Source organism: Marmota marmota, unplaced genomic scaffold (assembly GCF_001458135.2).
Source record: "Marmota marmota marmota unplaced genomic scaffold, marMar, whole genome shotgun sequence".
Classification (NCBI taxonomy): Eukaryota; Metazoa; Chordata; class Mammalia; order Rodentia; family Sciuridae; genus Marmota; species Marmota marmota.
In genome coordinates, this window is record NW_026000185.1 from 20,709,773 (window position 1) to 20,724,126 (window position 14,354).

Genomic DNA, 14,354 nt, shown 5'->3' on the forward strand with positions numbered 1-14,354 from the left:
GTTGCTGATCGGGAGAACAGGGGAGCGCGCGCCGGGGTACGGATGGGGCGGAGCCAACTTAGGCGCGCGCCCGTCTAACGGTCGGCATCCTCCGGCTTTCGCTTAAGCTTTTTGTTTCTTTTCGGCCACCGTCCACTCCCCTCCTCATTCCAGCGGTTTATTTACAAGCCCGTCCTGGTTCGTGGCTTCCTGAAGATGGCGTCCAAAGAAGTTTGCCGGCACCGCTCCCGTCCGACCCCAAGGGCAATTATACCTCAGCCCCCCCTCCCCCCAAAAAACCAGGCTGAAGCACGGGAGGAAAAGCTGTATTTACAACACGCGGTGATACAAGGACTTAAAATTATATATATATATATATAAAAGGCAGCGTGAGGAGTTGGCTGTCAGGAGGGACCACAGCGCTGGCCGGCGGCCAGGCCCAGGATGTTCGCCTGCAACACAGGAAAGAAGGGGACAGCAACGTTAGCGCCTAGGGGCAGAGCAGAGGCCAGGGAGAGCGCGCGCGCGTGTGTGTGTCCACATTGCCAGATTACCTTCAGGAACGACTCCATCTGTTTCCCGGAGATGCCCTCCACGCGTTCCAGGTCCTCCACCTGGCAGGGCAATAGCGATGGCGAAAGAGGCCTGGGGGCCACCGCCCACCTTGCCCCACCCCCAACCCGGCTGCCCACCCAGGGTTGTTACCTGAGTAAAGGGGCCATGGAGCTCCCTCCAGCCCACGATGAGCTGGGCCTTCTTCTGGCCAATGCGCTGCAGGCTGCGCAGATCCCGAGCTGAGCCTTCGTTCAGCAGATCAAGTATTTTTTGGCGCCCATGGGCCAGCAGCTCTGGGCTGATCTGTAGCTCCCAGCAGTCCTCAGCCTTCTCCTGGGTCTCTGAGGCATCCAAGGACTCCAGCTATGAGGCAAGGGGAGGTGAGTGACAGAAACAGTAGCAAAGCGCTTTGGACTCTGCCAAGACTAGGAGCCTAGCAGCAGCTCCCTCCCCGCCCTCTCCAGCCTCTTCTCTCCAGTCAAGTGTCTGACCAAAAATCCTTCCCTAATCTACTTCTTATTTTAGTCAATTTTTAAGAATGGTGATACCAGCACCTTTCTCAGAATTCTGGTGATCCAATGAAATTAGTGAATGTAAAGCACAAAGCAAGAATGATCTTTCCTTTACTGCTGGAAGAATGCATGGGAGAAAGCCATAAATAAACACCTCCTCATAGTCCTCTCTGTTTGTGGGTAGTTCTAGTGGTGTTTCATTTGGGGCACAGGAGCTTGTGTGTGTTTGAGTTTCTTGCGACCTTAAGTCATATTCCTGTAAGTGGGCTCTTAAGTATGTAGAGGGCAGGAGCAAGGCTACACATAATCAGCAGCTGAATGAGGGAGGGAACCATTCAGAAGGAAAAAAACCTGCCACCTGTCAACCAATATGATAGGGACATCAACATTGTTGCATTTCACTCTTAACTGCCTTAACAGGTACCATCACCACACACAGGGTAAACAAGCTGGAAGGTATCAGCCAGGATGTATAATTTCAAGGCCAGTGCTCTGCCCCCTACAGCTCACTCCCCTTTACCTCTGTTAGATTTGATGTGCATCCTAAACCTCCAGCTAGTCTCACCTTTCTCTTCTGGCCTTTCTTCTTTAGGATATGGATCTCAGCACTTGGGGATGCTGCCTGTTCCTGAACTGAAAACAGGAATTGTGAATTGGAATCAGGGCAGAGGCCACTTCCCCCCCTCTGCTGGAAGCCACCAGGTTCTCCCATCTGATTGCCCAGTTCTCTTCCACCCTGGTTAACCATTTGTTGGGTTACCACATGACCTTATTTCTGTATTGGAAAGTAACCTCAGTTAGTCTTATATTATCACACTAACCTCTCAACCCAATGTACTAAACACCTGAAGGCAAAGCACCCAGCACTGCTTCAGATCCTCCCCAGCCCTCCCTGAGGCCAGTATATGCTGGAAAGACATGAATGACATGGTGGCTACTCCTTCCTTATGGGATTGCAGTTATCTGGCCCCTAGATCCAACTTACTGAGTTGTAGGGGCATCACCACAGCCTTTTTCAGGGGTTTTGCTGTTGTGACTGTGCGACGGGGAAGGGGTCGGAGCATTGTGAGAGAGCAGTTCTCCTTCTCCTTTGCGTCTGAGGCCTCCTGAGCCAGCACCTTGGCCTCCAGTTCTTTTTGCTTCATCTTAAGCCTCTATTGGAAAGGTTCAGGAAAATATATGAACCAGACCCCACCCCAGAGCAGCAGATTAGGAAGAGGAGGCAGAAATCGAAAAGAAGAAGCTACCAGGAGACAACTGGGCCTAAAATAATTAATGGCTTTCAAATGATCCAGAGGTGGAACAAGACTGTAAATACTGAAGGGAAGACTGTTCAAATAGGGTCCTCACTTAATGTGAGCTGGGTTTTAGGAAATACAATGTAAAATCTCTTTGGAATATTTTCCTCTTACCTCCTCACATCTCATCAAAGTTGTTTTTTTCAAAGTTCAATCATATTAAGGATATTCAAGCAGAAGTCTAAGAACTTTCAGTTGAGAGTGAAAACTGGACTCTAGTCTAGCCTGAGTGTCCTGCCCTGTCTGGAGATCCTGGGATCACTTCTCAAGGCCATTAAAAACCCTAGCCCAGGGCTAGGGTTGTGGCTCAGTGGTAGAATGCTTGCCTAGCATGTGTGAGGCACCACATAAAAATAAAGGCTTAGAAAATAATTATTAAAACACACACACACACATTATTATTATCACACACATTAAAAACTTACCTCAATCTCCAAGTCCTTCTCCTCCACTGTCTTAATGAGCACCATCCGCTCCCGCTTTGGGGTATTCAGCAGAGGGGTCCCTTGGGTCCCGTGGGAACCCAGCAGGCGGTCCAGGCTCAGGAGGCGTTCCAGCATGGCTGGATCCATGCTGCTTAGCTTCTGCAGGGGGCTGAGCAGTCAAAGAAGTTATTCCCCATTCTCCCGCCTTTCTCATTACTTTTTCCAGCAACAAGATTCTTCTTGTGGCTTAATTTGGTGTATCTGTGATTCCAGAACCCTGATGTTTAGTTGCTAGACAATCCTGAACAAGTCATCCAGCCTGACAATAATGTTTTCATTAGGCAAAGTAACCTCGAAGAGATGTCAGTTAAGAACAATCATTTAATGAACACTTGAGTGCCAGGTATTAGAGATCTATGACAGTGCCCTGCCCTGGAAGCGCTGTCTAATAAGTAAAGAGATCATAATAGGTGACAGCAAGGACTCAGGCGGAAGTCATCTTTAGCAGGGCTATAAGAGCCCCTAAAAACCTCAAATGCCAAGCCTTTATCATGTGGGAAGCAAGAAAGGCCTATCTTCAGTCCTGGCTGAGCACAGAGATGTCTATCACTCATTTCTGCCTGGAATATCACTCCTCATCTGTCACTTCTGACCTGAGTTATCAAAGTTAGTCTGATGCTGCCTTTCCTATGATGTTCAGATTGATTGTTCATCTTCTTTACTACACTAAGAACTAGCTCATCAAGGACAGAGACTATATCCTGTTCTTAATGTGCAAATGCCTTAGAAGACGAGGATCACAATACATGGGGGCAAACGCTAAAAGTTATTTCTTCCTTCTTTGCTTTCACAGAACAAGCAGCTTACTCTCTGTACTACATACCTGGCATCATACGCTAACTTTCCCATCTTACTTACCCCTTTTGAAAAGTGAGACCTCAGGTCTGACTATGATGTGCTACATCTCTGAGCCTCCCCTTACCAGAGTATCTATTTGGGAGACAACCTTCCTGTTCATATAATACACTTGTGTAAGTTTCTCTAAGTCTATGCACATAGGGGAGGGAAATGCTAACATATAGCTTGGGAAAGACAAGATTGAGAGATGGGACTGTGAATAAGCAAGCACCTTTTGTGTGTAGCATCTTCCTCAACTATAACTGCTCCCTGAGGTGTGCAGTGATCCTTGGCATTCTTAGGTCACCTCTGTTCAGTAGTCTTAGCACTTACATAGAGAGGCTCTATTTGGGCTAGGGGTCAAAATGAGGCAAAGTGGCTCCTTGGGATCAGGAAAGGTTAAGTGTCAGAGAGAATCCAAGGCCACTGAACAGAAGTGATCTCAGAATTGGTATATATTGGGCATGAGATAGGACAATCAGAAATGGGGAGGGTAGATAGCAACTAGTTCCCTAGAGAGTTCTGGAGAGGCTTGCCCCTAACACACAGACTGAGAAGTCTCAGTGAGGCATCTGTCTTCATCTTATCTCCTTTGCTTTGCTCTCATTCTCTGAACCTGAAAAATCTCATTGATTATTCTTGAACAAAAAGTAAAACTGCTCATCCTTCAAACAGTTGCCCCCAAATTTGAAGTTTTGCTGCAGTCATGTAAAGGGACTGGAAAATGGAAAGGGAGGGGGCCATAAGCCCAAGAAAGAGGCTTCCATAGTTCCCAAGGCAGTGGCACCAAGAATAGACTGATCTGAGCACTTCAGTATTTCAACAGAGTATGATTTTGTGTGAATTCACTGGGAGAGGAACAAGTTCACAGCTATCTTTGCTCAAGGATCTGACAAGATAAACCCACTGCTATTCTGCAGCTGAGACCCAGCAGGAATGGGGGTACATCCAAGGGCATCACTTCTCACCTGAGTTTCTGGGAGGCAGAGACTGGAGCTACTGTGGGCTCAGGGCTTCTAATCTCCTCTTCCTCAGAACCTTGGGCTTGCTTCACCTCTGATGGGCCTAGCAGTTCTTTCTGAGACAGCTTAACAGGTGCCAAGACTAAAAGATTGGGGCAAGGTGTAAGAGGGGTGAAGTGTGGCTTCAGCAAACTTCCCTACCTGTCCAGACCTGGCCTTTCCACTCTTGCATCCTCTAGTCCTCACCATGAAGCTGTAGGCTCTCATTGGTGAAAGGCCGGTTGATGACCTCCTTGGACCTAGCAGCAAAGTTGAGTGCAGAGACTGTATCTAGGTAGAAGCGTCTCTCAGGGGCAATGTTGGCAATGAGTATGCTGTGGGCAGAGCCACCCAGAGAGTCCTGACAGATGGGGATTAGAGTAGATGGGTCAGAATCTTAGCCTTCCCGTTCCTTTACTACTATTCCCCCAAACCCCAGCAGGCCTAAGAACCTCCTTTCCTGGTCCCTTCTGGGCCTGACCTGCAACAGGCGAGTAAGCTTGCTGTCCCGGTAGGGTACACGAGGGAGGCCCTGGTTCAGCGCATCCACCACCTTGCCCAGTACAAACAGGGAGGTGTTGATGGCTCCACTCTCTTTGAGCCGTAGACCCTGGTTGCCTGTGCGCCGGTTGTCCTCTGAGCCAGCCAAATCAATCAGATAGAGTTTTCCCTCCCGCTGCCGAAATGGGGCCAAACGTTCCCTCTGATCCACCTGAAGGGGAAGAGTAAGGGCAGTAAGCTTAGCTCAGGCTTCCAGAGCTTCCCAGGGCCTCCCCTTTGTCAATGGCTCTCACCTTAACCAGGAGCACGGCATGACTGCGGGAAGAACGCTGGTTGAGACGGGTGGCTCCTACAGTCCGATTTCTACTGGCTGGCAGGAAGTGCCGCTCAAAATCAGCAAAGCTAGTGATGGGTTTCTGTGTGAGGCCTGGAATCAGGATGTTTCCTCTACAGTCTTCTCGGATCACCAGGTCTCCTGATGCAGGGTCCAAGAGGTCTAATACCTGAGGAGTAATAGGTAGGGCCAATTCTCCATGCATAGGCTGCTTATTTCTTGGGGACCAGTCTCCTTTTCTCTGTTGGATTCTCAAAGTTATGTAATCTGCTACTCTGACCAGAGTAGAGCTTCACATTCTAGAACCCTGTCTTGGCTCTTTGTTTCTTCCCTCCCCAACCAGCGACAAGCCTCACCTTTTCCTGGTAGATCTCTAAGTAGGACATAGTAACAGAGAGGGCCCATGGCCGGCCCTCAGCACCTTCCTCCCTTGTCATCTGTAGGAGGTCCACGAGAGCCCGGGGAATCACTCCAGGTAGCTCTGGGCTACCCAGCATTGTGTGAGTCTTCCCTGGGGAAAGAGTGGAGGAAGCTAAGAGGTTTCCCTGTTTCCTTAGCCCTTTCTGACCCACAGCTGTTCCCCTCTGGCTCCCTCACCTGCCCCAGTAGGTCCATAGGCAAGCACACTGGCATTCTGTCCTTCTAGCAAGTGCCTCAGGATGGGCTGCACTGAGCCTGCATAGATGTCCTGCTGAGAGCTCTTCTCCCCATAGAAGGCATCAAATCTGTAGGCAGGAAGAAAGAAGTTTTAACAGGGTGTTCTGATAACACCCAGAACCAGAGCATACTGATTTTAGATTAAAAAGAAAATCTCTGTCCTTTTTTTTTAATTAAAGACCTTAAAAGCATCCACTGAAGAGCTCCTGTTTCCCAGTCTTTGTATTGGGTTAGAAAAACTGAAATAAATCTGATGTTGCTACTCTTGGGATTTTGCAATCTAGTGGGATAGACAAATACCCATACTTTGCTATGAAACAGAAAACAAAAATCATACTGGGAGTTAATTAATTCTACTGAAGGAAGATTTTGCCAGAAGAGAAAGAAATTTGCCGGGCATAGTGGCACAGGTTTGTAATCCCAGCAGCTTGGGAAGCTAAGGCAGGAGACCACAGTTTCAAAGTCAGCCTCAGCAACTTAACAGGGCTGTAAGCAATCTGGTAAGACCCTGTCTCAAAATTTTAAAAAATTGGAGCTGGGTATGTAGCTCAGTAGTAGCCTAGCATGCATGAGGTTCTAAGTTCAATCCCCAGCACCACCACCACCAAAAAAAAAAAAAAAATTTTAAAGGGATGGGGATATGGCTCAGTGGTTGAACACTCTTGGGTCTAAACCCTGGTACAAAAATAAATAAATAAATTTAAGTATAAAGAGTAGCACATAGACAAGACATGATGTGAAAGGGCTCAGCTTCCCATCTGTTTCATATGGCAGCACATACAGAATAGTATTTGTAGGGGTACTTAAGAGGATGCTGTTTAGGAATTGACTGAACACACACCTGCAGCTCATTTACTTGCCCTGGCAGAGAGGCTATGGCTTAGACTACTTACATTTAGTACATATTGACAGGATATGCCTGTAAAGAAACTTAAGCCAAATTATTAAGGGCCTAGAATAGGAGACAGCAAACTTCTGTAAAGAGCCAGACAATAAATATTTTAGACTTTATGGGCCATGTGGTTCCTTTCACAACCACTTAACTCTGTGACTGTTGTCCAAAGCAACTAGGACAATATGTAAATAAGTGATAAAACTTTACATAAAGACTCCTTGTCAGATTTGACCTATAGGCTTACCACCCCTACAGGCCAAGGAGTTTGAACTTTGAATCCCCAATGGAATTTTCAAGTAGTTGCCTTTATGAGTTCCATTTCCCAAATCTGCGTGATCCTCTCTGATACTGCCCAGCTGTACCTTGGTTGGCCTATATTCTCATATCCTCATATCCCCCAAACCCTACTCAAGGATCCCCTGCTCCCCTTTGCTATTTCTTCCTCCATTTGTGCCAGTTTCCCCTATAAGAATGAATAGTAATATATGTCAGATTCACCCTCCAGTCTTTCCCCCAGAGTCTTTCCCTGTTAGCATGTGCATCCATGAACATTTCCTGAATAAACAAATGAAGGTTTAGAGAACAAAGCTGTGCTGAGGAGGGAGCAGGATCCTGGGGAGACAGATCTAAGAAACTGACTAGGAAAGTGATATGATCAGGCCTAGGAGAGGAAGGAGGAGTAGCCTGAACCTTACTGGTATTTTAGAGTCTCTTGGTAGTTCCTCCAGTTGGCAATCTCAAGAGAGCAGCTATCTATGCCTCGCACACAGGGGGATTCACTTGTTCCAGATGTTCCATCCACAAATGGCCGCAGCCGCACAGCCACCCTTACTCGAGCTGGAGGTGGGCGCCGGCCAGACCCCATCTTGCTTAGCCGACAGCGACCAGCTCCTGGAGAAGAGAAGGTATAAACATAAAGTATGGTGGTAACACAGAGGAAACAGAGACCAACTTTGCTGGGGACCACAGCTCACTTAGAGGAAAACTCTTTCCATGCTTGGTTGTGCTGTGGGTGCCCCCCACCCCCACAAGCTCAGGCCCAGTTCCTGCCCTCTCTACAAGTTCACTGAGGTGCAGAGGCTTCTCAAACTATACCGTGTATATAAATAACCCATATTTCCTTGTTAAAATTCAAATTTGGCTTCAGTCCATAAGGTGATGCCTGAGATTTTGCATTTCTTTTTCTTTTTTTCTGAGGTGCTGGGGATCAAACCTGAGATTTTACATTTCTTAAGAAATTCCTAGGCACTCTTGCTGTTGGGGCTAATGTTGAATTGTCAAGGTGTAGTAGACTAGTACTTCACAGGGTTGTTCTAAAGAATAAAACACTTAATATCCAGGCTGGGGATATAGCTCAGTACCTCCAGTAATGGAAAATTTAAAAAGAAGAAGAAAAAAAGAAACAAACAAATTTGACATCTGAGCCCACCTAAAAACAGTTTTAAGTTCTCTGTAATTTTTTTTTTTTTTATGGTATTGAGGATTTAACCCAGAGGTACATTATCGTTGAGCTATATCCCCAGCCCTTTTTATCTTTTGAGACAGGTCTCAGTAAGTTGCTGAGGCTGGCCTTGAACTTGAAATCCTCCTGCCTTAACCTCTCCAGCTGCTAGGATTACAGGCGTGTGACACTGCATCCATCTGGGTCTCTATTTCTTATCTGAGGTTATAATATACTCACATGTCTCCCTAAACTATTAATAGAGGTTTTCTCCTGGTGGATGATTATGTGGGTTTATTTATTTATTTTTTAATGGTACTTACTTCTGTAATGCTGTATCACTGACATTTAAAAAAAAAAAAAAAAAAACAACATTGTGAATGTCTTTCTTTGGAAGGAATCAGGTTGAAGAGCAGCCCCTAGTCCCCTTCTGTCCTAGTTTAGTCTGAAAAAGGTACTGATATATAATTCTTCTCTCTCATAAGCTTTTCATCACTTGCTTCTGATGATTAAATCTAAGTTATTTGAGGAAAAAATAGCAATTATGAATTATTTTTATCATTAGAAAACACAGTGACAAATCTGAAGAGGGTATTACTCTATTTTATGTTGGAGGATAGAATAGTAAAGCTGATAGCTAGTAGCAGAATTCAAACCTAGATCTCTTCACTCCCAAAATTCTGTTTTTAACAAGGATGCCATATTGCCTCCTTTTTATGTACTACCATGGAAAGCTCTTGTCAACTCTGAATTTCTCTTCCTTCCTGGTGGTAGCAGCTGGTTGCCCAGAGCCAGAGGCCCCTAAGAAGGCAAAAGAATGGTTGGTGTATGCAGTCATCATTACCCCTGGAAAAAATTTTATACATAAGTAAGGCATGCCCATAAGTAGATGGCCTGTTTGAAAAACTAGCCTTCTGTTTCTTCATCTGACAAATGGGGTCAGTAACTCTGTTTCCACTGCATGGTTCACAAAGCACTTGGCTATCTAGTCCTTGTTTGTTCCTTGTGGCAATCCTGAAAGTCGAGAGGCAACAGGTAAAAACCTTCAATTGCATGTGTGCAGATACAAAATTGAGGTGCAAAGAGCTTTGCTGTCTTGTCAAAAATGTGTGCAATAGCCTCCCATGTGATTTTTTTGAGAGAATAGAGAAAGAAAAGATACACTTAGGGAAGCTCAGTGATCCATATAAGAAGAAGTCAAGTCTACAATGAGGAAAAGTATAGATTTTGGTCAGACAGCTGTGTTTAAATTCTAGTTCTGGTCAGGCGCAGTGGCATATGCCTATAATCCCAGCTACTCAGAAGACTGAGACAAGAAGATCACAAATTTGAGGATAGCCTGGTGAAACTTGGTGAGACTCTGTCTCAAAATAAAAACAGCTGGGGATATAGCTCAGTGGTAGAGTACTCCTGGGCTCAATCACCAATACCATTAAGAAAACTAACAAGAAAACAGAGGTGGGGGGTGTAAGGATTTTATGAGAATTTAAAAGAATAATTGCAAAATGCCAGTACAGTGATTAGCATGTAGTCAGGAGATTCATTATTCAAGGTACAATGGCCTGGGTTCAACAAATTGAATAACCTAGGGAGACAATTTTTCATTTCTGTGCCTCAATTTCCTTAATCATATAATGAGAATAAATTAAAAATACCTATTCATGGGTTGTTAGGGGAGAAAGTAATTCATGAAAGTGCTTAAAACAACATCTGGTACTTGATTAAAAAAAAAACGAAAACAAAAACAAAAAAAACCTCAGTTTTTGAGGCTGGGGCTATAGTTCAGTGGTAGAGTGCTTGCCTCCCACATTTGAGGCACTGGGTTTGATCCTCAGAGGGAGGGAGGGAGGGGAGGGAGGGAGGGAGGGAGGGGAGGGAGGGAGGGAGGGACGGGGGGGGAGGGAGGGAGGGAGGAGTTGTGTCAATCTACAACTAAAATAATAATAATTTTTTAAAAAAGCTCAGTTGTCTTATTTTATATTCATCCCCCATTCCCATTTTCCAAATAAGGAAACCTCAGAATAGAGAGGTTAATATATTTGCCCATGTTCAACAGCTAGCAAGTAACAGCTTCAAATGAAAGTCTAACTTCAAAGTCTATATGTGAATCCCTCCTCAGTCCCTTCCATCTTTGTATCCCTGTGGGACTTTGAGTCAGAGGCAAGTTCTACCTATTAGCTGTGTCATCTTGGAAAGGTTACTTAACCACCCCAAAGTTCAGTTTCTCTTTATAAAAATAATAACAGTAACTATCCACATAAGATTGATTCAAAGTAAAAATGTACATGTTTAGCAAAGTGCCTAGCAGTCAAGTACTCAATAAAAGTTAGCTGTCATTATTATAATTATTATATGTTCTTGCTACTCACACTTCAACCCCTGCAACTTGCTTCTGCCCTTATTATTCAGCAGTGTCACCAATACCTCTCTACCACAAGATACAGTAGACACCTTCAGTCCCAATCCGATCTGACTGCCCAGCAGTATTCAATATTCTTTGGAGACACACTATTCTCTCACCATGCCATCCACTCCTCTGGTTTTCTTACTACCTCTTAGTTCACTCCTTGGCCATTCTTAAATATTTATCCTCTCTCTAGACCACGGTCTCTCATCATTGACATTATGGGCTAGATAATTCTTTGCTATGTAGCTGTCGGGTTTTCCCCTGCTCTCCTTTCTATTCCCGATGCCTGGCACAGAATAGGTTCTCGGGAGCACTTGCTGAAGAAATTAAGATTGGATGATCTGGCTTGTTCATTTCACATTTTCATCATTAAAATGTCTCACTGCTATCCCTGCCCCAGAGCTCACAATCTAGGGGTGAAGGCGAGGCACATGTTAAGAACTGCTTACAGTACAAGAATCTCTCTCTCTCATCATAAAAACAACTCTGAGATTGGTTGATGCTAGTACTTCTTTTAATTTTCTCCTCTCCTACAATTCCCAAGTTTCATCAACTTAACTCTTCTCTCCTTTATGCATGAGGAGACTGAGCCAAAAGAATGTCTTTGGCCTTCTTTACATTACAAATAATACTTGGTGCTCTTTTCTTATAAATACTTAGCAAACTACTATTCAACCTTTGACACTCACTTCAAATATCACATCACATCTTTAGTGGGGCACCTGTAATCCCTTATATTTAGGAGGCTGAGGCAGAAGGATTAAAGTTTGAAGCCAGCCTGGGCAGCTTAGACCCTGCCTCAAAAACAAATTAAAAAATAAAACCAATAAAACAAAAAAGGCTGTAAATGTAGCTCAGTGGTAGAGCACTTACTTAGCATGTTCAAGGCCCTGGATTCTATCCCCAGTACTGCCCTCCCCCCCAAAACTAAACTCTTTAATGAAGCCCTCCCAGAACAGAATACCCAAGGGTTTATTACAGATTCCACACTATCTGTAGCAGTTTATACATATCTCTCATAGTACATCTGTTCATGTTACTACTGAAACAGACTGAAAGCTCTCTAGGGAAAAAGCAATTCAAGTATTTTAATATCTATTAAGTATCAGACACAATAGGTTTAAGAAGGGTGAAGGGAAGTATTGCCCAGACAGGAACAGCAGGTACTTGGGCATAATGGTTAGAGGCAGAGACCCTAGAATCAAATTGCCTGAGTGTGAATTCAGACCCCACCCACACTTACTAGTTTTGTTAACTCTGAGCAAGTCATTTAACCCACTTATGCTGCAGTTTCCTCATGTCAGAAACAAGGACAAAAACAGTAACACTGTGTGAGCATTAAATGGTTCATCACCATAAAATGCTTACAACTGTGCCTGGAGCACAGCAACAGCTCAACCTGTGTTAGACACTCTCCTAAATACCTTTGTTTCCCTGACAAACTGTAAGAAGCTCAAATAATTTGCTCTAGTATCCACCATAATCACGGATCAGAAGAGAGGAGAGGAACATGTAAACAAATACTTGTATACACGTTTCTAAATATCCTAACAGTCTTTCAACCCTAAAACAGCATTCACGCTGGGCGCGGTGGTGCACGCCTGTAATCCCAGCAGCTTGGGAGGCTGCGACAGGAGGATCTCGAGATCAAAGCCAGCCTCAACAAAAGTGAGGCGCTGAACAGCTCTCTAAATAAATACAAAATAGGGCTAGCATGTGGCTCTGCAGTCAAGTACCTCCGAGTTCAATCCCCGGTCCCCCCCAAAAAACAAAACAAAAACAGCATTCACTTCCAGGATTAGAGGGAAAGGAAACAGTCTTTTAATTCCCTTTTCTGTGATCTCGGCTCATTTTGTGCTGTTAACTCACAACTAGCTGCAGCCTGGTGCGAACCTCAACCAGCTCGCCTGCATCTCCAGGGATCTCTCTGCACCCAAACACCATGTCCTGCACAGAAACGTTCTCCTCAGACGACCAACCCCTTCCTTCTTGTCCTTACGATCAGAGCGTTAGCCACTTTTCCCTTGATTACTCAAGTAACCCCCAAGGATGGGGTCGTTGTTCCTATTTTTCAGACAAAGAAGTTGAAGCTCAAAAAAGGAAAAATGCTCCAGGTTCAAACTCAAGCAGTTAGGTCTAGGTCGGGTCTCAACCTGAGTCTATTGACCCGAGCCGTAAGCAGGAAGCAGAGAGGACCAGGGCCTGACGCTCGCAACCCCCACTCCCGCTTTCTCTCTCTCCCGGTCCCTGTGCCATCAAGGACTCTTCCTGGCAATCCAGGGAGCCCAAGCCAGACTTTGACGCATTACCCCATAAAGCTCCAGACCTTGTCGGGTCTGTATACCTGAGGTAGCCGCCGCCATCTCGCGTCGCCTCAGCAGCGAGGAGGACCCAGCAACCATTCCACTCCCTCCTTCGGGCCCGCCTCTCCCATTCGAATTGCCCGGTGACCCGCCCCTCTCCCAGGATCCACCAATCACGGCTACTCGCTGCCGGAAGCCTCTGCCTGTGGTTAGTAACTAATCCGCCTTCTTGAGCTGGTCTGTGGGTCCCGCAAGTAAAAGTTTCCCCTGGCGGAGGACGCATGCGCACGCACATCGGCCGCGCAGCCGTTAACTTCGGGCATGCGCTCGGGCGCGAACTCGGATGCAAAAGGCATAGATGACAGTGGCTGATGCCGGTAGTGGGAACCGAGCCCGGCACCACCTTCAGGCTTTCAGGTTTCCAGGCATAGATTTGCGTGAGTATTTTCTTCTCATTTTTTTTCCCACCTCAGCTACGAATCAAGTAGACAGTGATCCAAGGCACTTGATCGATTCCTCCAGAAATGTCCTTGTGCTGAATACAATTTTCACTATTTTAGTGGCAGAGAGGTGATTATAGGTAAGAAAGGGAAACAGGACAATTCTGTAAACGATGGCAGTGATCCTCACTTTGTACATTTTATTGCCTCAGAAGTTGTTTCACACGTCTGTGTGGTGGGGGTGGTTTTGTTAATTGTGGGAGTTAAGGGTGCCGCAATATCCAGTCAGTTTTATAGATCTGGACCACCCTGTGTTCTGGACAGTCACATTGTATTCATCTCTTGCTGATCCCAAGGCCACTGTATGTCCCCTTGTGTCACATGTCTGAGCTGAGGAGACCAGCTCAATGGAGATTAGCTCGATGTCCTTATTTTAGAAGTTGGCACATCGAAGTGAACTTTATGTAAATCTTTACTTGTTACTCCCAAAATGTATCCTTAGGGGTTCAACAGTCTTAAGTAGTTTTCCATCTCTTCTGGAAGCTTATCCAGGGATGACCATCCCATCAAAAATACCGTTTAGGGATGAGGATATAGCTTAGTTGCTAGAGTGCTTGTCTCACATACACAAAGCCCTGGGTTCAATCCCCAGCTCTGGAAAAAAAAAAAAAAAAAAAAAAAAAAAAAAAAAAAAAAAAAAAAAAAAAAA

General features: G+C 45.3%; 1 protein-coding gene and 1 long non-coding RNA gene across 3 annotated transcripts in view; one reads left to right on the forward strand and one right to left on the reverse strand.

Annotated features, from left to right (window-relative positions):
* Window positions 1–289: 289 nt before the first annotated feature.
* On the reverse strand, window positions 290–13,420 carry Kif22 (kinesin family member 22). 2 transcript variants are annotated; one of them, XM_015491286.2, is made up of 14 exons: window positions 13,247–13,420; window positions 7,750–7,945; window positions 6,100–6,227; window positions 5,859–6,013; window positions 5,462–5,671; window positions 5,149–5,379; window positions 4,875–5,028; window positions 4,635–4,770; window positions 2,770–2,938; window positions 2,032–2,200; window positions 1,612–1,679; window positions 685–897; window positions 534–593; window positions 290–431 (listed from the first exon to the last, which is right to left on the reverse strand). In XM_015491286.2, exons 1-14 carry the CDS (start codon window positions 13,302–13,304, stop codon window positions 384–386), a joined length of 1,995 nt encoding a protein of 664 aa, XP_015346772.1. In that variant the 5' UTR covers window positions 13,305–13,420; the 3' UTR covers window positions 290–383. The 2 variants fall into 2 exon arrangements, with proteins under 2 accessions (XP_015346772.1, XP_048645741.1); XM_048789784.1 differs by lacking the exon at window positions 13,247–13,420 and adding an exon at window positions 12,772–12,789.
* Window positions 13,421–13,494: 74 nt separating this feature from the next.
* Window positions 13,495–14,354, forward strand: part of LOC125612367 — a 7,715-nt gene continuing 6,855 nt past the window's right edge. Inside the window, exon 1 of the long non-coding RNA XR_007342723.1 lies at window positions 13,495–13,642. This is a non-coding gene — a long non-coding RNA (uncharacterized LOC125612367). The remainder of the gene's footprint in view (window positions 13,643–14,354) is intronic.

Bases quoted from the DNA above. Each gene is read 5' to 3' on its own strand.
- Kif22 (XM_015491286.2), bottom strand. From the start codon at position 13,304: ATGGTTGCTGGGTCCTCCTCGCTGCTGAGGCGACGCGAGATGGCGGCG. The intron at 5,380-5,461 runs GTGAGAGCCATT...CTTCCCCTTCAG, and splicing joins ATGCCGTGCTCCTGGTTAAG to GTGGATCAGAGGGAACGTTT. The intron at 594-684 runs GTAACAACCCTG...TTGCCCTGCCAG, and splicing joins TCCATGGCCCCTTTACTCAG to GTGGAGGACCTGGAACGCGT.